The sequence below is a fragment of the Trachemys scripta genome, chromosome 1 (genome assembly GCF_013100865.1).
Source record: "Trachemys scripta elegans isolate TJP31775 chromosome 1, CAS_Tse_1.0, whole genome shotgun sequence".
NCBI lineage: Eukaryota > Metazoa > Chordata > Testudines > Emydidae > Trachemys > Trachemys scripta.
Genome location: NC_048298.1, coordinates 28,245,305 through 28,267,472, shown reverse-complemented (window position 1 = coordinate 28,267,472; position 22,168 = coordinate 28,245,305). Strand labels below are relative to the sequence as shown.

The 22,168-nt window shown below is 41.1% G+C and overlaps 1 protein-coding gene across 1 annotated transcript in view; it reads right to left on the bottom strand.

Annotated features, from left to right (window-relative positions):
- Nucleotides 1-22,168, bottom strand: part of SLC2A13 (solute carrier family 2 member 13) — a 329,713-nt gene that overhangs the window by 205,338 nt on the left and 102,207 nt on the right. Inside the window, exon 3 of the mRNA XM_034766891.1 lies at nt 6,153-6,361. Coding sequence (XP_034622782.1) covers nt 6,153-6,361 — 209 coding nt within the window. The remainder of the gene's footprint in view (nt 1-6,152; nt 6,362-22,168) is intronic.

The window sequence follows — 22,168 nt, the reverse complement described above, 5'->3', positions numbered from 1 at the left end:
ACTTGTATCTAAATGCTCTTCTTTCAGTATTGCTGGGTTATTCTCCATCCACTCTGAAGGGACACATTTATAGCATGTTCTTTCACCAACAAATTCTAGCACTGAGACTAGTAGCAGATTAGATATCACAGTCATCTTGAAGGAAGCAAACCTCAGACTATTGTCCAAACATATTAGGTAAATAGAATTACATCACTGAAGAATCTGTCCCAATGGCACGGTCCCCAGCCCCCAGGCCATGAACTAAGTGGCATTGCCACTTTCACCATAACAATCAAAATCTTCCCTGTCCTCATCATCCACGTAATCAAAACTGTCATTGTGAAGACAAGAAGCCTGCATTAATCAAGGCATGCTCCCTGCTCCAATTTATTCAATGTCACTACAAAAGTCATCTCTCCACCTTCACTATGTCACCTCCCTTGAATCTCTTTAATGAATTATTCAGAGAAGGAGTAAGCCTACTTCCTCAACTCTATAGAACCTTACCCTTTCATCTTTGCTCTTCCTTCCGATTTCCCTCAGTCCATCCTCCTTCCAGTTCCTTTTGTCCCATTGCCATTATTTATGCTATACACAATAATCTCTACTTGTCAGCCAAGCAACTGCCCCTCCAGCAAGCTTACTACTTCCAGGAATCTTTCAAACCAACCACCTCTGCACATGCTTTTTTACCTGATGTCTTGTGCTCCATCTCACCTATGTCTCGTCCATTAGGCTGCAAACAGTTTGGAGCATGGCATGTATCTTGTTCTAAACTTGTAAACCACTATGCAAGTTTACAATGCTATAAAGCTGACTTAACAATACTTCTTTCAAATCCAAGAAATATTCTTGCTTTTACAGTTTCCTAGAATTCAACTGAGCTCCTAAATGGTATGGAAATTGGGATTGGAAGTCTCTAACTTCTGGAAACTGATTTGAAAGCCAAGTTAGTTACTCTCACTGGTGTAACCCAAGTACAAAAGAACGTACTTTTTGCCTTATGGGAGGACTTTTTGCCTTATGGGATTGCCTCTTTCTCTATATTTTTAAAACTTGAGCTATAGCTGTAGCTAGACCAAAATGAATATAGTTATATATTAAGTGTTTCCATCCAACTCCAATCTATAGATGATGATTGGTTTGAAGTAACCAGTGTATGTTGATGAGTATTCTGAAGACTGATGAAGACCAAATTTCCTTGATTTACTATTTTCCAAAGTTCTGGTTTGAATTTTCTGGAGATTAAGAAACTGTTCGTACATTTTTAATTCATACACTTTTCCTTTAGTGGGGCTGGCATAAAGTTGATATTCAGAAGATTTATTGTACTTTAAGGCCTAGTTTTCTTTTTCAAAGGATGTAACACCCTGTTGAAGCTTGAGCTAACCAAAAATAAATAAAGAAATAAAAAACTTTAATGCAAGTTCTAGTTATTGAAAGCACACACCAAAATATTAATATTAGCTTTCATGAAGTGAACTCTGTCCCATTCCTACTGATAATGTCTGAACAAATAACAGACTGACATCAAACTTGTCTTGTTACAGTGAGTAGAGTCAGACTATTCTCTACTGTTGTTCTGTCTGGGAAAATCAAAAAAAGGCAAAAGTAGAAATGTGCAAATGTGAACTTTCATGGTGAATGCCTGAAAGGTGTCTTGTCTTCAGAAGCAGCCTTTGAATAAGTCTTTTCTTCCTTGGCTGTAAGTAAAGGGGATTTTGTTCTGGAATGTAGTTTAGTGCTGCATCACATCCTTCCCTGAAGAACATCTGACCTTTAAAGGGTAAAGTAATTATCCTTCCCTTCCAGGTTAAATTTCCTGACCAAGGATTTACCTACAAAATGCTACCTTAAAAACCAGGGTTTACAGCTAGATTTTGTGAAGATAAGAAAACAACATCTATACATGACACTCAGAAAACTTTACTGCTAGGGAAATGAAGTCAGAGAGGATTCTTCATAGTAGTCAGCTACACATGATCTACTCTCCAATACTACAGAATAACTTTTGGAAGTTTGTGTTACTTGTGAACAGATTTAGGACCAACCTTTTAGCACTGCTCTAAAATGTTAGAAATAGAATAAATATATCCTTTAAAATATACAGTCTTCACCTTATTTGTCTCATTGAGGACATGACCATTATGCTTATTATACAGTGCCCTTTTCAATGCAGAGCAGAGATGTGGTAGACAAATTAAGCCAGCCTTTCAAGGGCATGTTAATAAATGGAAGGAACATCAGAACAACTTTTTATTTGCTGCCTTATTTATCTACTGTTTACCGTTTTAGATGTGTTAACTGTCTGACACGTTCCACATTCATGGCCAAATTACTGCAGGAGTCATTTTCTAATTACACTATCTCACAATATGTTGCTTAGTGATTTCCCTAGACATTTTTGGGGACATCAGATAACTTCATATTTCATTTGCCTACATTCTCAGAATTGTAGGTCATCCAACAATGTCGTTCTTTGGCTTCAGCTCAAAGCCAGTCAAAATCTCTTACAGACTATGTGTTATCAGATGGGAAGAGTTCTGCTTGTTTCTTTCAAGAAGACTATAAAGAAAATGGATCTGAATTCAAATTGTTGAAAAGCCAAGAATAAAACTGAAATTCCCCTGTAAGCAGGACATTTTTCTGCCTGCGCCTCATAAAGTATACACACACAGCACTCTATATCCAGACCTATGCCCTTCCTGGTATTTGGTTTTGTGACAGACAACAAAAGCTTCTGGCTAAGCTGTTTACACAAACCTCGCTGTTCTTCGGTTTTCCTTAAGTATCCCTAGTTCCTTCTGTCAGAGACACCAACCCATCTTACACCGTGTTTAGAGATAAGATCCACCTAATAGCATGAGTCAGCAATAATTATTGGGTTTTACATACGGTTCTAACCCCTCAGCAAGGATGACATAAGGAGCCCTGCATCCATAATGCAGGATCATAGAAAAACCCTGCTCCAGCACACTCAAATTTAGCTGATGTCCATAGCAGCAAGCACATCAATATCTTTTTGGGCTGCAGGCCTGCCACACAGTGCAACTCTCAGTAAAGATAAAGGCATTCAAAAGGGAACTAATGGAAGAATTAATGAACAACACACCTCTAGAACCCCTCTGGAGGGCCAGTTTAAAATTGTTGTAACAAAACACCACAGACTCAAAGAGTGACAGAACCTAAACATGGTTATGAAAGAAAAGTTACAAGAAATAAAAGAAGGGATACTGGAAAACTCTGCTCCTGCAAAAATATTGGCAAAGTGCAGCTTGATGATAGAGCAGCTGGAGAAGGGAATGGTAGCCAAGAATAATCATGTATTGAGGGTACTGGTAGAGAAGAATTCCTGACTCAATTAACTTTACAGGAAAATCTGTTGCAAGCTGAAACCAAGTGAAGATGAGGAACTAACTTACAAGAAGAAAGAATGCACCAGCTCTAAGCAGGAGAATGTATAACCCAAGAATGGAGGTGGGAATGCCCGTTTTGATTCTGATGACCAGGAACAAGTTGTGAGGGAAATCAAGGATTAATCAACTACACCATTTCAGAGAGCAAAAACACTTCTCAGATTCAGCCCAAAGCCAGGTCTGAGTTCAGAATGTACAAAAATTAACAACCATCTAGGCTGGAGGAGTAAGAGAAAAAGGAAGAGATGGATGCCTCCCTCCTGTTTCCAGAAACAAAGGATTATTTATGGAGAACACATTTTATTATTACAGACACAAGTGGACTGTTAACCAGAGAGCAAAGGCCATAGCTGGATAGTCTGCAATAGGAGCAGAACATTAGATTGATCACCATCTACTGCAATATTGTTGAATTTTGTAGATCATTCTGGGTGAATTGCACCCAACAGCAGAGGTGCAGTGCATCACGTAAGCCCCACAGAGTGTTCCAAGGGAGAGCTACACATGAAGTCACCCTGCCGGGGAGACCTCTGCACACCAACTGTGTCTTCCCAAGGTTGTCACATAAGGTGTGATTTAGGGCAGGCCAAGGGAGGAGTCAAGAGTTGCATTATTATATAGCAGCTCATGCAAAGTAGCACAGAGGATGATGCAGTCACTGATCTAGTCCACAGGTGGGAGTGGGGGGGGGAGCAGAAGGGATTCTGTTGCAGTCCCACTCTGAATCCAGACTGTACAATCTCACACACATCATCCATGTAAACTCCAGTTATTCAGTCTTCATGCAGATAACAGCACTTTCAACAGGATCCTGAATGAAATTTAAATGTGCTTGGTTTCATGTTTGATTTCACTCGCAATATGTGCTTTGCTACATCTGTACTTTTTATATTGTTTGGAACTAGGAGTGGAGCCACCTGCATACACCCTGCATCAAACAGGAGCTGCCCCAGGTAAGTGCTCTGCACCTCCTGCTTGCCCCAGCCCTGAGCGCCCTCCCGCACCCCCACCCTGAGTGCCCTCCTGCACCCTAACTCCCTCCCAGACCCCGCACCCCCACCCGGAGCCCCAGGGGTAAGCCAGGGGCACCTCCCCACCACAGTACAGTATATAATGCCTTTTGTCTGCCCCCCAAAAATTTCCTTGGAACCTAACCCCCTACATTTATATTAAATCTTATGGGAAAACTGGATTCGTTTAACACAGTTTCACTTAAAGTTGCATTTTTCAGGAACATAACTACAACATTAAGTGAGGAGTTACTGTACTTGACTTTATATATGCTAACTTTTTTAAACCAGTGGTTCTCAACCTTTCCCAACTACTGAAACCTGAGCCCTGCCAGCCACATATTAAGCATGTATGCATGTATCTTAGCTTTGTAGTGCCCCCTGTGCCATGGAGCCCCGGGCAGTTGCCATCCCCTAAAGCTGGCCCTATATTTGCAACAACCTTAAACCTGTCCTGTGACCCTCCCCACCCTCCACAGGTCATGACCTACAGGTTGAGAAACACTGATCTAGATGAGATGATGTACCCCTGGAAAACCTCTGAGTACCCCCAGGGGTACACGTACCGCTAGTTGAGAACCACGGTTTTAAATCATGCACAAAACTACTACAGTTAGAATAGCTTTGAAATGTTTGCTTTGGAGTGTGATTTTCAAAAGTGTGTAAGTCAACTACCCACCTCAAGTGCCACTGAGTTGACTTGTACTCCTGAGTTATACACTTTTGAAAATCCCAACTAAAATGCACATGACTCCAAAAACATTTCAAATTGTGTAACCTGTCGCAGACGCCAAGCCGACAGCAACAAAGTAATTTGATTATGTACTATCAGACGGGAAAAATTTTAAATACACACTACCACCAGGTAACTCCTGTTGCACTTCCCACCAGCTCTGAGTGGTAGAAGTTGTCTCCTTGGTGATTTCAGAAATAATGACTTTCAAAGGTTGTCTTGTACTTCTTACTTCCCTACATAATCACTATAGTTACTGTCCCTTAGTTGTCAACCTCAAAAAAAGGTAGGGGGAAAAAAATCAAGGAGTCAACGGAACTGCTCACATGCTTACAGTTAAACACGCACAAGTATTTGTGGGATCAGAGCATAAAGATGTAAAAGAAATACAAAGAATTTGAATAACCACACCACAATTTAAAGGTAGAGCATAAATGACTTCAAAAGACTGTGTTAACTATAATGTTGATAGTAATTTATATGTCTAGTTCTGTAAGTCTTGCTAACAGTTGCTTGCTGAGATTCTGCTCAGCCAAGACATAGCCCCGGGATAACTTCAGGCATTTGAGAGATTAACCCTTCCATAGCCTCGACTTTGTTCTTTCCTACATACCAATCTTTTTTCTATCAATGATAGAAATGAACATACAAAATAGATATATTTAACTTAAGTATAAATCTACTCATGTCCATCTTATAATATACTGATTATTTGTGAACTATATGCCTTGCTTATTCCTTCTTTAAACACACATTTCAAGTGACAACATAAAATCTTATAATATATAGCTTCATTTTTTCCTCACTTAAAAAATAAAATCAGGATAGCATTTACAACAGCATCTTCAGTTCTACAGATGAATTTCTTGAGACTTAAACTACCAATATGATAATACTTGAAATATTTACAAGATCGGGAAAAAACATTAAATTACCACAAAGTACAATTTCCTGTTATTTGCCTCCTCCGTGACATAGGTAGACACAGATGCCAAGAAATTTCTAACCTACCTGCTCCAACTTCTTTTTCTTCCTCTTCAATGTTGTTTTTGATACTATCATATTCCTCATCAATTGTCTGGTTGCCACGTATCTGAGACAGAATTCTCCGTGCTTTCTGAGTTTGGCCTTTCTGAATCAGCCAGCGGGGGCTTTCAGGAAGAAACAGGAAGCCAAAAAACTGTATAATTGCTGGAACTGCTGAGAGGCCCAGCATGTACCTACAAACAAACAAAAATATCTTTAATTCAAACTTAAAAAATTCTCACATCTGCAAGTGCTCCAGCTCCCATTAGCCACTTTCTAAAAACACATCCTGCAGCTTAAATAACCAAATGGGTGAATGTATGCTTCACAAAAGCAGCATCCAGGATTTTCGATCAGAATCAAAAGGAATCTTGAAGAGACTGTTGTGCTGCTTACATTTAACTTGGGTGTTAAAAAAGACATAATATTCATTACAAAGACATAACTTTCAATTTCAGTTCTTTACAAAATAATTACTTTACAACACATCTGCCTTTATGTCCACACTTCTAAGCGCCACCAACAGAAGACTCAACATTATAATTGCCATTTCTATTGGGCAATTCAAGTGGATGGCCCCCAAAATGTAAAACTCCCCCAAGAAGTTTCCGTGCTGTTTTATAAAATCCCAGGGGATGGAGAAAAATAGCCTCAAACACAAATGCTACAGCAGTCTTAAAAATACCAAATTCTTCACTGGGAAACCCTTCAGAAAATGGGGAAATGGCAGAAGTGCTAAATTACTTTTTTGTTTCAGTTTTCACCAAAATGTTTAGTAGTGATTGGACGTCTAACATAGTTAATGCCAGTGAAAATGAGGTAGGATCAGAGGCTAAAATAGGGAAAGAACAAGTTAAAAATTACATAGACAAGACAGATATCTTTTAAGTGCCCAGGGCCTGATTAAATATATCCTACAATACTCAAGGAGCTGACTAAGGAGCTATCTGAGCCATTAGCGATTATCTTTGAAAAGTCATGGAAGACAGGAGAGATTCCAGAGGACTAGAAAAATGCATATATAGTGCCACTCTATAAAAAGGGAAATAAGGACAACCTGGGGAATTACAGACCAGTCAGCTTAACTTCAGTACCCTGCAAGATAATGGAGCAAATAATTAAGCAATCAGTTTGCAAACATCTAGATGATAGTAAGGTGATAAGTAACAGTCAGCATTGATTTGTCAAGAACAAATCATGTCAAACCAACCTAATAGCTTTCTTTGACATGGTAACAAGCTTTGTGGATAGGGGGAAGTAAAGATATATCACATGTAAGGCTTTTGATACTGTCTAATGAGCTTCTCATAAACAAACTAGGGAGATACAACCTAGATGGCGTTACTGTGGGTGCATAACTTATTTTAAAAAAAGAAGAACAGGAGTACTTGTGGCACCTTAGAGACTAACAAATTTATTAGAGCATAAGCTTTCGTGGACTACAGCCCACTTCTTCGGATGCATATAGAATGGAACATATATTGAGGAGATATATATACACACATACAGAGAGCATAAACAGGTGGGAGTTGTCTTACCAACTCTGAGAGGCCAATTAATTGGTAAGACAACTCCCACCTGTTTATGCTCTCTGTATGTGTGTATATATATCTCCTCAATATATGTTCCATTCTATATGCATCCGAAAAAGTGGGCTGTAGTCCACGAAAGCTTATGCTCTAATAAATTTGTTAGTCTCTAAGGTGCCACAAGTACTCCTGTTCTTCTTTTTGCGGATACAGACTAACACGGCTGTTACTCTGAAACTTATTTTAAAACCATTCCTAGGAAGTAGTTATCAGTGGTTCACAGTCAAGCTGGAAGGACATATCAAATGGGGTCCCACGGGGATCAGTTCTGGGTTCAGTTCTGTTCAATATCTTCATCAGTGATTTAGATAATGGCACAGAGATACACTTATAAAGTTTGTGGACGATGCTAAGCTGGGAAGGGTTACAAGTGCTTTGGAGGATAGGATTAAAATTCAAAATGATCTGGACAAACTGGAGAAATAGCCTGAAGTAAACAGGATGAAATTAAATACGAACAAATGCAAACTACTCCATTTAGGAAGGAACAATCGGTTCCACACATACAAAATGGGAAATGATTGCTTAGGAAGGAGCAATGCAGAAAGGTGTCGGGGGCGGCGGGGAAGCATAGTGGATCAAAAGCTAAATATGAGTCAACAGTGCAACGCTATTGGAGAAAGAAAGAAAGAAAGAAAGAAAGAAAGAAAGAAAGAAAGAAAGAAAGAAAGAAAGAAAGAAAGAAAGAAAGAAAGAAAGAAAGAAAGAAAGACATCATTTTGGGATGTGTTAGAAGGAGTGTAGTAAAGGAGACATGAGAAATAATTCTTCCATTCTTACTCAGGCCTCAGTTGCAGTATTGTGTCCAGTTCTGGGCACCACATTTCAGGAAAGATGTGGACAAATTGGAGAAAGTCCAGAGAAGAGCAACAAAAATGATTAAAGATCTAGAAAACATGACCTACGATGGAAGATTGAAAAAACTGGGTATATTTAGGCTGGAAAAGAGAAGATTAAGAGGGGACAGTTTTCAAGTACAGAAAAGGCTGTTACAAAGAGAAGGGAGAAAAAATATTCTCTTTAACCTCAGACGATAGGACAAGAAGCAATGCTCTTAAATTGCAGCAAGGGAGGTTTAGTTTGGACATTAGGAAAAACTTGCTGTCAGGGTAGTTAAGCACTGGAATAAATTGCCTAGGGAGGTTGTAGAATCTCCATCACTGGAGATTTTTAAGAGCAGGTTAGACAAACCTGTCAGCTATGGTCTAGATAATACTTAGTCCTGTCATGAGTGCAGGGGACTGGACTAAATGATCTTTCGAGGTCCCTTCCAGTCCTACGATTCTATGCTGGGATTACGAACACACATGATAACACAATATTCACTAAACACTAGTGGAAATCAGGACTAACTCCACTGAAATCAATGGAATTGAACTGGTATAAAATCAGCTACAGGGTAATCTGGCCCATAATTTCTTCTATTTCCCACCCGTAATAGCTCCATTCTTGTAGACAAGAAGGTGACTTAAGCAGGTGAGGATACTGCCCTCTGAAATGCTTGGAAGATAGGATGCTCGTCCATTTCAACCCAGATGGCTCACAAGAATGAATCTGGAGGTAAAAGCCCCACGTGTCAGCAATCACAGTAGCGAAGAGTCTTGGGTTGATAAATAACCCAAGTCCTTACCTGGGCTATTTACAATATTGATTTTTTTTTTGTCGGGGGGTGGGGGGTGGAGAACTTAGGTTTGTCTCTTCAGCGAGGAGAGGAAATATGAGAAAACTGGTTATAGAGAGAGGGGGCAAATTCTATTTCTGATGCTTGAGTCAAAATAGAATTCTCCTCACTCTCCCATAGCCATATTGGTTTTTCATGGATAAAAAGTAACACACCTATGTTGTAACAGTAAAGCTGGTGTGAGTCTAAATATACACAGGAGTAAGGATCTATGGAGTAGACATATTTACAATTTTCTGACTATATGCACAAATGCAACAGAGAAACTTCATTTTAATTGACACAGGACCCACCCATGTAAAAAGGAGTTCATTTCTGACTTTTGGAAGGCAGTTTGCCTCGATCCAGCTCTGGAGTCTTTAAAAGTCCAATTCAAAACATCATCATCCATATGTGGAGTTGGAATTTACTCTTCCATGTACAATACGCTGGCTGATCTAACATTCTGTGATCATCTCCAGGGTTATGGTTGGGAGAATTAGCTAGGCTGCCAATGCTGGAACCCAGTAATGATTAACAACCTTATGTCATATCTTGCCCTGGGTACGCAGGGCAATTAAAACAGAAGACAAAAGTAAACTGACAGTATGGAGTTCTAGGGTTCTGATCTATGTGCTTTTGCTTATTTCTTCTGTTTTATTTCTTCAAAAATAAAATGACAGACATGAGTAATAATAAATAATGTATTTGCAAACACAAATATATTACTTTTCAAAACAGTAAAACTGAAATACCAGTACATATTTCTAGCACACTGCACTGAAGAATTATAGACTATAAATGATCCAAACATACACACGTCTAGAAACAGACATTTGGCTCAGCTGTAAAGTAAGTTTTTCCCCCCACATTGAATCCAGGATATTCCATAACATCCAAACCTAAAGCTGATTTCCACTTATAATTGTGAAAACTAGGTTATGCATATGTACTCAAAGTATTTCTGCACATATTTTTGTTCAGAATATACTCCAAAGCCTCCCCATGTGTATGAAGTTTACATAGTTTTCTGGTTTTTCAGCATGGTAATGAAAAAGTAAGTGTTATTTAGCTCACAAAAAGGTCTTTCACTTAAAATGTCACAGTAGGTCAGGCAAAGGCAGAAGTCCTCCAGTTTCATGATCTATCTCAAAAAATCTTAAAGAATAAAATGTCCTTCAGCTTTTCTAGCCAAAGTTTGATTTGTTTAGAAATTATGGATATTCAAAAAAGAACATCCAGGAAGTTGGATTTAATTTAAGTAATTTGTTTTTTAAATTCATCTTTTTACTGTACGTGAAATCACCACATTCATCAAGCATTGGAAGAAACCTGAAGATATCTGGATGTTTTATTTCAAATGGCCCTGAAACCACTCTAAATGCAGCTAACACCTTGTTCACTTCATTAGTTATCTTGACTGTACTAGCTGCAAACATACTCCAGTAGATTGTTTATACAGCAAAATTTAGTGTACAAACATCCTCACACCCTGAAATGATTCCATTAGCTAACAGAATTAACAGTCGTTATTTCAACTGAACTTGAAAAACAAATGTTTTTCAGTCTCAAGGTGCATGCTTCCAGACAGGGGGCGGGGGGCAACAAAATCTCATTCCTGGACATTTTGCAAAGTACACTATAAAGAGAAAACAACCAAACAGTGGGGGGAGGGATCATTGAAACAATAGAGGAATTTAATTTCAGGCCTGCTACCCAAATTCATTTAGTGATAAGCCAAAACATGGTTATCAATATAAAGGCCATCAAAAAATTTTATTTATGGGTTTAATGAAGATGGTAACTGCAGGGCAAAGAGGCAGAGAATGGAACAGGAGGGGGATGAAGGAGCATGTAGTAGCTAAGGTAAAGAGGGACAGGTTGACTATTCTGAACAGTGCGCATCCATCCCAATCTTTCATATCAACCTGTGGGTAGCAGATTTAATCCTCTGGCTACTAACTTATATCTTGACTTTAGCAAAGCTTTTGAGGCGGTCTCCCATAGTATTCTTGCCAGCAAGTTAAAAAAGTATGGATTGGATGAATGAACTATAAGGTGGATAGAAAGCTGGCTAGATCATTGGGCTCAATGGGTAGTGATCAATGGCTCCATGTCTAGTTGGCAGCCAGTATCAAGCGGAATACCACAGGGGTCTGTCCTGGGGCCAGTTTTGTTCAAAATCTTTATGAAAGATCTGGATGATGGGATGGATTGCACCCTCAGCAAGTTCACAGATGACACTAAGCTCCAGGGAAGAGGGATAGGGAAGGTAGGGATAGGGTCCAGAGTGACCTAGACAAATAGGAGGATTGGGCTAAAAGGAATCTGATGAGGTTCAACAAGGACAAGTGCAGAGTCCTGCAAATAGGACAGAAGAATCCCATGCACTGCTACAGGCTGGGATCAACTAGCTAAGCAGCAGTTCTGATGAAAAAGACCTAGGGATTACAGTGAACAAGAAGCTGGACATGAGTCAACAGTGTGCCCTTGTTGCCAAGAAGCCTGGGCTGCATTGCCAGCAGATCAAGGGAAGTGATTATTCCCTGTCTATTCAGCACTGGAGTATTGTGTCCAGTTCTAGAACTCCCCCCCTCCCCCACCCCATTACAGAAAGGATGTGGACAAACTGAAGAGAGTCCAGCAGAGGGCAAAGAAAATGATATGGGGGCTGAAGCAGATGATTTATGAGGCGAAGCTGAGGGAACTGGGCTTATTTAGTCTGCCGAAGAGAAGAGTGAGGGTGGATTTGATAGCAGCCTTCAACTACCTGAAGGGGGGTTCCAAAGAGGATGGAGTTAGGCTGTTCTCAGTGGTGGCAGATGACAGAACAAGGAGCAATAGTCTCAAGTTGCAGTGGGGGAGGTCTAGGTTGGATATTAGGAAAAACTATTTCACTAGAAGGGTGGTGAAGCACTGGAATGGGTTACCTAGGGAGGTGGTGGAATCTCCATCCTTTGAGGTTTCTAAGGCCCAGCTTGACAAAGCCCTGGCTGGGATGATTTAGTTAGGGTTGGTCCTGTTTTTGAGCAGGGGGTTGGACTAGATGAACCTCCTGAGGTCCCTTCCAACTTTAAGTATCAAGCGGAATACCACAGGGGTCTGTCCTGGGGCCAGTTTTGTTCAAAATCTTTATTAAAGATCTGGATGATGGGATGGATTGCACCCTCAGCAAGTTCACAGATGACACTAAGCTCCAGGGAAGAGGGATAGGGAAGGTAGGGATAGGGTCCAGAGTGACCTAGACAAATAGGAGGATTATGATTCTGTGGTAAATTCCAAACCTTATTTGTAAGTAGACTGCAGGAAAGATGTTGCAAGGACAAGTAAAGACAACTCAGGAAACAATATTCCGTCACCTATTATAAAAAAAAAAGCAGACACTACAAAGAGAAAGTAAATCAAGAGAAGAAAGCTGTAGTAGGCAAAGCTGATTGAGCAGCATTTGGCCAACATATCTGACAATTGTCACCAGTATTCACCTAGTAATGCGCCAATTAGCCATGTGGCTATCACACACTATTCATGAATATATTTATTCAATGAACACCAGTAAACTTCATCAAATGATATACTCAACATATGGTTCTTCTACCATTTGTCCATCTCTAATAGTAAGTTGACGTTTTAAAAGAGAGGACTAAATATATTACAATCACATATAGTACATAATTGGTTAATTCCTTTAAATTACAGGGAGCGTGACAGCAGAGCTGACTTTCAACCTGATCTATGAGATTTAGTCCTCTAGATTTTAGACAAAAGGTATATATTTCCTGTTTTGTCCGTGATAAAGTGCTTTATCAATATATTTAATGCTGGAGTACTATGTTTGTAGTCACAATGGAGTATGGAGAGCAAGCCAAGAGGAAAAATACCTGAAGAGCCAAGAGTATAAATCTACTGCAAGTTGACTAGCTGCCTGGGTCTGGAAACAGGAATAACTTTCAGTCTAGATTTGGTATATTACAGTATAACATAGGTCTTAACGTCACTCTGGCAATTTTTAAAAACGTACATCTAGTGAACTAGCATTCAGAAATCTAATATATTTCTTTCCTATGGAGAGTATAAGACTGAATTTGAAGCCAAATGCCTAACAGAAGTGAAAAAAATCCAGCATGAAATTTAATATATTTTCTGTAACATTCCTCCTCAGAGACATCACTATAATACTTTTGAGTTGGCATTGGGAGAGTATATAAACATGGCAGGAGAATCATGCTGAATTTTTTTGTTTTGTTTGGTTTGTAATTTACTATCCAGTATTTGCAAGAACAAGTAGAGATTAGAGAAGGTGTTTACTATTTTCATTGGCATTAGCAGGTTAAAGAATATTTTGGTAAATTAGATGTATTCACGTCAAGAGGAAAATTCACCCGAGGATACTTGAACTAGATGAAGCAATCTTGGAACCATTAGCAATTATCGTTGAGAACTAGTGGAGGATGGGTGAGGTCCCAGAGGACTGGAGAAGAGCACACATAGTACCTTATCTTTAAAATGGGGAGCAAAGAGGACTGGGGAATTCTAGACCAATCAGCCTAACTTTGAAACCTTGAAAGTTACTGGAACAAAATTACTGTAAGCATCTTGAAGATAATAGGGTTATAAGGAAACAAAATGCAGTGAGAAGGTCTCTCCAAGAAAAATACCAACGGTCCTTAAGAGAACAATGGGGGACCTGTTCATTGGGAAATGCCTACCAGCCTGTCTAACAGTCCTATTTTTCCAAGCCCAGAGTCTAAAATCAAAGGACTGCTAAGGCCAGATCTGCACTACAAACTTCTACTGGCACAGCTACTTAGTCAGGGCTGTAATTTGTAACGGACATAGGTATGCTAACAAAAGGCCATATGGTAGATGCAGTTATACTGGCAGAACTTCTCCATTATAAATTGCATCCACACTAGAAGCACCTTGCCGGTACAGTTTACCAGTGAGGCTACACCAGCAAAATGCTCCTAGTGTAGATCCTCAGCCATTAAAAACCTCTGCCTTGAGACTAAGGCTTTGTCTATACACAATTTTGTTGACAAAAGGCAGTCTGTCTCTCCCAGCCCAGAAATGGAGGAAATTGGGCTAAGGGGAACTTACCAGAAGTGGCAATGAAAGATTAAGGTTTAAATAATATCAGAGGTGTGTAGACTTTTGGTTGTTTTAACCCTCTTCTCTGCTTGCTTCATACCTTTTGGTGTATAAACAAGAAGCTCATTTTGGCATTCTCCACTCCTCTGCTCCTCTAAGACCTCATCCATCCTCCATGACTTTTCAAAGATAATTGTTATTGGGTCTGAGATTGCTTCAGCTAGTTCCTTAGGTACCCTACAGTGAATTTTATCAGGCCATGCCAACTTAAATACATCTAAATATTCTTTAACCTGTTCTTTACCTGATTTTGGCTTGCATTCCTTCCCCCTTGTTGTTAATATTAAGTGTTCAGAATAGGGTGACCGGATGAGGGGAAGAAAATATGGGACATATGGGGGGGAGGGTGCCCACCGGCAGAGCAAAAAAAAGCTGAGTCCTGCCCCGTGCTGCCGGCGGATATCGGGACAAAATGCGTCCCAACCAAAGATCGGTCGGGACGCGGGACAGACACCGAAATATCGAGACAGTCCCGATTTTATCGGGACGTCTGGTCACCCTAGTTCAGAATCTGATCACAATTACCTTTTTAGTGAAGACTGAAGCAAAACAGGCATTAAACTCCTCAGCCTTCTTGATGCCATCAGTTATTAGCTCTCTCTTCCTGCTAAGTAGAGGACCTACACTTTCCTACATCTTTCTTTTACTCCTAATGTATTTATAGAACCTCTTCTTATTGCCTTTTACATCCCTTGGTAGATGTAACTCATTTTGTGACTTAACCTTACTAATTCAGTCCCTACCTGTTTGTACTATTCTTTTGGTTTCCATTTTTTGGAAAATAGACATTTATATATATATAAAATGTACAAGGTGCTCTCCATACGCATAGGAAGACAGTCCCTGCTCTGAAAACCATAGTATTAAAAAAAAACCACCACACACACACAGTTGAGGAGTTATCTGCTTCTCCCTACTAGTTCCTAACCAAACAGTGGGGAATGCATGTTGGAGACTGAGGACATTTCCTACCAGAAGGCTGGAAAGGTGTAATGATATTCACTTCTGATGAAACCCCAGACTGCTTAACTCCTAGCAGCCAGAAAACCTTTGTGATGCCTGGACTGATCTCTGTCTGACCAAGCCAAGTCCATTTATGGGGACCCAATCCCAGGTGTTAGGTAAACAGTCATTTGGCTAATGATTAATATAGTTTTGGCACAAATACTAGTAAGGTAAATGTTTTTATAACAAGACAGGCATTTAGAATCTGCTCAAAAATTTAAAAGGGAACTACTGGCAGAACATGAAAAAAATCAAAGGCTATTTTATCTTTTACTTCAGTTTAATAAATTTACAGAAGAAAACTGAAAGCAGATAACTGACACTTGAAATAAATTGGAATGGTAATTTACACTTAAATAAGGTCACTGTTCTGAGTTACATGTAACTGTACTTCATTCTTCTGTCTGATTTAAAAATTAAAAGCAAAATCTCCTGAAACTGTAAAAGCTTATTCTTTAGATACTGACAGAGGTTTTCCAAACATGTCTAGTAATTCATTTATTTGCTGTGAATTGTAAGCTATGCAAAAAGTTTAATTTAGTTGCATAATTATAGAAAAACCACAGTCCAGCTAAGGCCTTTCATGCTTGTCAGACATACATCCTCAAAGCATAATAAAGCCCTTCACATTTGCTGTTCATTTGTAGCTTTTATTTTCCCCCCACAAATAAGCAGTTAACTCTTGATTCATAGAGCACAGGATCTGGTCCAAGAGGTGACTATAATTAAGGCTAAGATTATGTCACAAAGGTCACGATTTCCAGAGACGACCCCCCCCCATGACATTTTCTGCTTCAGTCCCAGGGCAGCTGGAGCTGTCAGCTAATGGGGGGCCCCCTGCAGCTCCCAGCCACTGCGGGCAGCAGTTGCTGGACCTTCCCTCCTCTTCTGCAGCAGGGCTCAGGCTCTCGTTCCCCTGTCAGCCCCATTTTTCCAACAGTTATTTTTAGTAAAAGTCAGGGACAGGTCACAGGCATCCATGAATTTTTGTTTATTGCCCATGACCAAAATCTTAGCTATTACTAAATCGCTCAGTAATAGAGACCAAAATGCAATTAAATTCAACATCCTTGCGGGGAGGGGAAGGTGGGAAGAGAGAGAAACCCACCACAGTAGCATTTAACTTCAGAAAGAGGAACTACACAAAAATGAGGAAGCTAGTACAGTGGAAATGTCATAGAACAGTCACAAGACTGACATGCCTGCAAGCTGCATGGAAATGTTTTAAAAACTTCATAATAGAGGCTCAAACTATATGGAGAAAAGAGAAAAAAAAAAAAACCACCACACCACCACCACACACAGCAAAGAGACCAAAAAATTGTCACTATGGCTAAACAGAGTAAAAAAAAAAGGCGGTTAGAGACAAAAAGACATCCTTTAAAAACTGGAAGTCAAATCCTACTGAGTAACATAGGAAGGAGCATAAACTCTAGCAAGTCAAATGTAAAAGTATAATTCAGCAGCCAAAAAAGAATTTGAAGAGCAACTAGCAAAAAAAAAAAAAATGTTTTTAAGTACATCAGAAGTAGGAACCCTGCCAAACAATCAGTGGGTCCACAGGATGATCAAGGTGCCAAAGAAGCACTTAAGGAAGAGATGGCTGTTGCGGAGAATTCTTTGCATCACTCTTCACTGAATAGGATATGAGGGAGATTCCCACACCCCTGAGCCATTGTTTTTAGGTGACAAATCTAAGGAAACATCCCAGACTGAGGTGTCAATAGTGGAGGTTTTGGAACAAATTGATAAATTAAACAGTAATAAGTCTCCAGAACCAGATAGTTTTATTCATCCAAGAATTCAGATATGAAATTGCAGAGCTACTAACTGTGGTATGAGCCTATCACTTAAATCAGCCTCTGTACCAGATGACTGGAGGATAGGCTATGTAAATGCTCCAAAAGTAATCCTGGCAATTACAGGCTGGTAAGCCTAACATCAGTCCCAGGCAAATTGGTTGAAACTAAAGTAAATAACAGAACGATCAGACACATAGATGAACACTATATATTGGAGAAGAGTCAACATGGTTTTTGTAAAGGGAAAACCATGCCTCATCAATCTGTTACAATTCTTTGAGGCAGTCAACAAGCATGTGCACAAGGGTGATCCAGCAGATATAATGTACTAGAACTTTCAGAAAGCCTTGGTGAGGTCCCTCATCAAAGGGTCTTAGGCAAACTAAGCAGTCATGAGATAAGAGGGAAGATCCTCTCATGGATCAGTAACTGGTTAAAAGATGAGACACAAAGGGCAGAATAAATGGCCATTTTTCACAGTGGAGAGGGGTTAATAGTGGGGTTCCCTCAAGGAAATGTACTGGGACTATGCTGTTCAAAGTATTCATAAATGATCTGTAAAAGAGGGTGAACACTAAGGTGCCAAATTTGCAGAGGATACAGAATTACTCAAGATAGTGAAGTCCAAAGCAGACTGCAAAGGGAATCTCACTAAACTGGGTGATGGGACAGCAAAATGGAAGAAATTCAAGTTGACAAGTGCAAAGTAATGCACATTGGAAAATATAATCCCAGCTATACATACAAAAATAATGGGGAGTACATTAGCTGTTACCACACAAGAATGAGATCTTGGGCGTCATCATGGATATTTTCTGAAAACATCTGTTCAATGTACTGCAGCAGTCAGAAAAAGCTAATAATGTTAGGAACCATTAGGAAAGGGATAGATAAGACAATATCATAATGCCACTATATTGTACACCCACACCTTGAACACTACATGCAGTTCTGGTCGCCTCATCTTAGAAAAGATATATTAGAACTGGAAAAGGTACAGAGAAGGGCAGTGTAGCAAAGTGAGACTCACCGGCGCAGCGCCTCCTCCTGGTCATCTTGGGAATTAGCTCTTTTCAGCCTTCGGAGCGCTCCCTGCCAGCAGGTGTCTCCCCTGCCTCAGGCCCCGTGTCCCACCCAGACCCCAGTGCCACTTTCCTCAGGGTTCTGCCCACCACAGTACTCCCACATACTGGGTCTCCCCTCCCAGAGGGACCCCCAACCCTCTACACCCACCTTCCTTCAGTGGCTACTGCCAGTTGTCATCTAGCCCCTTTCTCCAGGGGCAGACTCCCGTAATGGCTACTCATGACTGGCAAGAGGGTTGGACCAGCTGCCTCTGTGTATTGCCAGGCTGCACCCCTGCAGCCCCAGTACCTTCTTAGGCCTTAACCAAGGCCTCAGCCTGGGGAGTTGCCAGGCTGGAGCTTCCCAGCTCCTTTACCCTTCCCCAGCACTGCTCAACCTCAGGTACCCTTGCTCCTTCAGGCAGCTAGGTCCTTTTCTCTCCACGGCTAGAGAGAGATTCCTTCAGCTTCTGGCCCACAGCCCTCTTATCAGGGCCAGCTGGGCCCTAATTGAGCTGGTCAGAGCTGTGGCTGCTTCCCCAATCAGCCTAGTTTGGCTGCTTTCAATCCCTGTTCTCCAGGAGGTGGAGGCAGCCTTGTCACCCGTTTCTCTTGTCTTCCTGCAGTGGGCCCTGCGAGAGGGCGCTCCCCGCCCACCCCTCACCCCGGGCCCTCCAGAGATTTTTATTCGGCCCCTGTTCCGCGAGCCCCGCCGGCCTCCCCGTTCCCACACTCCAAGCCGGCTGCACACCCTGCAGCCGGTCCAGTTTGAAACCGCTCCTAGAGGCCAACTGTACACGCTCGTGCTCCACACACTGCATTTCCTCACCCTCGCGTCCCACCCCGAAACCAAATGGCGGGACTATCTTCCACCTAAAGAGGGTGAGGAGCCCCATTGGGCCAGCCTTTATTCCACCTTGATCCTACGGCCCACTGGGGACATCAGTTGGCGGCTCCTTCATGGAGCCATGAGCACAGGGGTGTACCTGGCGCGGTTCACACCTGTACCCGAGGCCTGCCCCTTTTGCAGCATGATGGAGAACCTGGCACACACCTATCTTGAATGCGCCAGGTTGCAGCCCCTATTCCGGCTCCTCCAGAACCTCTTGTTGAGATTCTGGCTGCACTTTTCCCCCACACCTGTTCCTTTTTGCACACCCCATCCATGGCTCCACGAAGTCGTGAGACCTCCTCAACCTCCTCCTGGCCCTGGCCAAACTCTCCATCTACACTACCCAGGAGGAGGATGCTGGATGAGGGGGTGCTCTGCGACTGTGGGGCCTATTTCCATTCCTCCGTTCCACGTATCTGGGCAGAGTTCCACTGGGCAGCGTCTGCTGGCTCCCTCGACACCTTTGAGGAGCAGTGGGCGCTGTCTGGGGTTCTCTGCTCGGTGTCCCCATCCAGTACCCTCGTTTTGAACCTATGACCTTCACCTCAGTCCCTGGTTTTCTCATTAGTTGTCCCCCATATTCATTTGGTCCCTGGGTCTAGTGGTCCCTCCCGCTAGGCTGGGGGAGGGACCTTTAGAAGTGGGCAGGTTCCAATAAGACTACAGGCGGCAAAAGTGATTAGGGATATGGTGCAGCTTCCATGTGAGGAGAGATTGAAAGACTAGGACTGTTCAGCTGGTAAAGGGGACAACTAAGGGAGGGGGATATGATAGAGATCTTTAAAATTATGAATGGTGTGAAGAAAGTGTTATTTACCCCTCCAAAGAACATAAGAACCAAGGGTCCTCCAATGAAATTAACAGGCAACAAGTTTTTAAAAAAAAAAATACGGAAGAACTTCACACAATGCACAGCCAACCTGTGGAAGTCATTGCCAGGGGATGTTGTGAAGGACAAAAGTATAACTGGGTTAAAAAAAAGAGAATTAGATACGTTCATGGAGGATAGGTTCATCAATGGCTATTTATTCCTGGGAGAATTCTGTGTTACTGCACGTGCACAGAATTCATGGCCCCCGTAGATTTATTTGCTTACCCGCAGAAAAATGACTTCTGACGGGGAAGCAAAGGGAAGCCACAAGAGCAGTCATGTGCCCACTCCCTGGCAGTGCAGACAGGTCGGTTTGGGCATCTAGAGCAGCCAGTAGAGACATAAATCACCGCCGGCGGTTGGGGGCTGGGTAGTCATGTGAGAGAGAGAGAGAGAGAGAGAGAGACTGACTCTGTCCCTCTCACTCACTATTGCAGCACGCTCAGCGTGGAGGGACAGGGCTTTGGGGTATTTCTGAAGACGTAGGTGTGAGGCAGGCTCTATTGCCTCAAGCAGAGTAGAATGTAGCAGCCTGCCTGATTAGTGAATTGTTCCCATTTTTCTTAGTGAATTCCCCCAGGAATATAAAACAGCTGTACAAATTTTAAGGCTCCTTTATATGACCAGAGCCATATAGAGAAAGAAGCCTTACTGTTAAAGAAGCGTTACTGTTAACACAGTATGGCCTCTTAAATGCTTATGGTGCTTTAGTGATTAGAACTGGTCTAAATTTTTGGACTGAACAAATTTCTTATCAAAATGTGCTCCATGAACTGTTTGCTACTGACCTTTTTGGAGATGGTCAGTAGACAATGTAAATTGTGAGTATGAGCCCCAGCCCTCACTTGCTCAGTGTTATATGATGGGCAACTGAAGAGCATATGGCTGCATATATTTGTTAACTAATAACTATAAGTAAAGGGTCAATACTAGCTACATTACTATTAGACAGAAGGGGTTTGGTGATTTCCTCCAAAGCTCCCCACTCCCATTCTCCATCCATTGTATTGTAGTTTAAATACCGTACCAAAATAATTGAAACTAGCTGGATTATATTGCATTACTTTAACAAAAAAAATAGGCAGAATTTTGCAGAATTTTAAAATATTGTGCGCAGAATTTTTAATTTTTTGGTGCAGAATTTTTTTTTAAAATTGGTGTAGAATTCCCCCAGGAGTAGCTGTTAACCAAGATGGTCAAGGATGCAACCCAATGGTTTGGGTCTCCCCAGCCTCTGACTACCAGAAGCTGGGATTGGATGACTGGGGATGGATCACTTGATAATTGCCCTGTTCTGTTCATTCCTATGAAGCATCTGGAACTGGCCACTGTTGGAAGACAGGATACAGGACTGGATTGACCATTGGTCTGATGCAGTACAGCCATTCTTATGGTCTTAATTATTAAAATGCATTTTAGTAAAGGACATCGTGTATTTACATAACAAATGTGCCCAATCCTGCAGTCACTTGTCAGATTCTGTTTACACCATTGAGAATAATCAGTGCATATGTCCTTCTATTGGTGAGAAATACATTTGTATCCACAAAGTTTGCTCTACTTGACGTTTTTCTGGCCATTAATTGAAGCAAACTAGGTAAATTTCTACTGAAATCAAAGGGAATCTGACCTAAATAGCAACTGCAGGAGAGGGCCCCAATACTGTATAAAATATTGCATCAGAGTTTCATTGTTAAATGACTTTTCTATCATAAGATTATTTTTTTTTTACCAATATTATGTCAATGAGGCATAGTATTAGTGTATCTTGATTTAAAGCCCAATTTAAATAAGATACCCAGCCACATGGCCTAGACACCTAATAGGATGATTTGCTGTGGGGACTGGTTACACTTGGTTTTCTGGCATTTTGGCCTCAAGTTTATTACTCCATGTTTCTACCTTTTCAGCCTTAAAACTGAGCACATTCCTTTTACATGTAAGCAAGATACACAATTCTAAAAATCTTT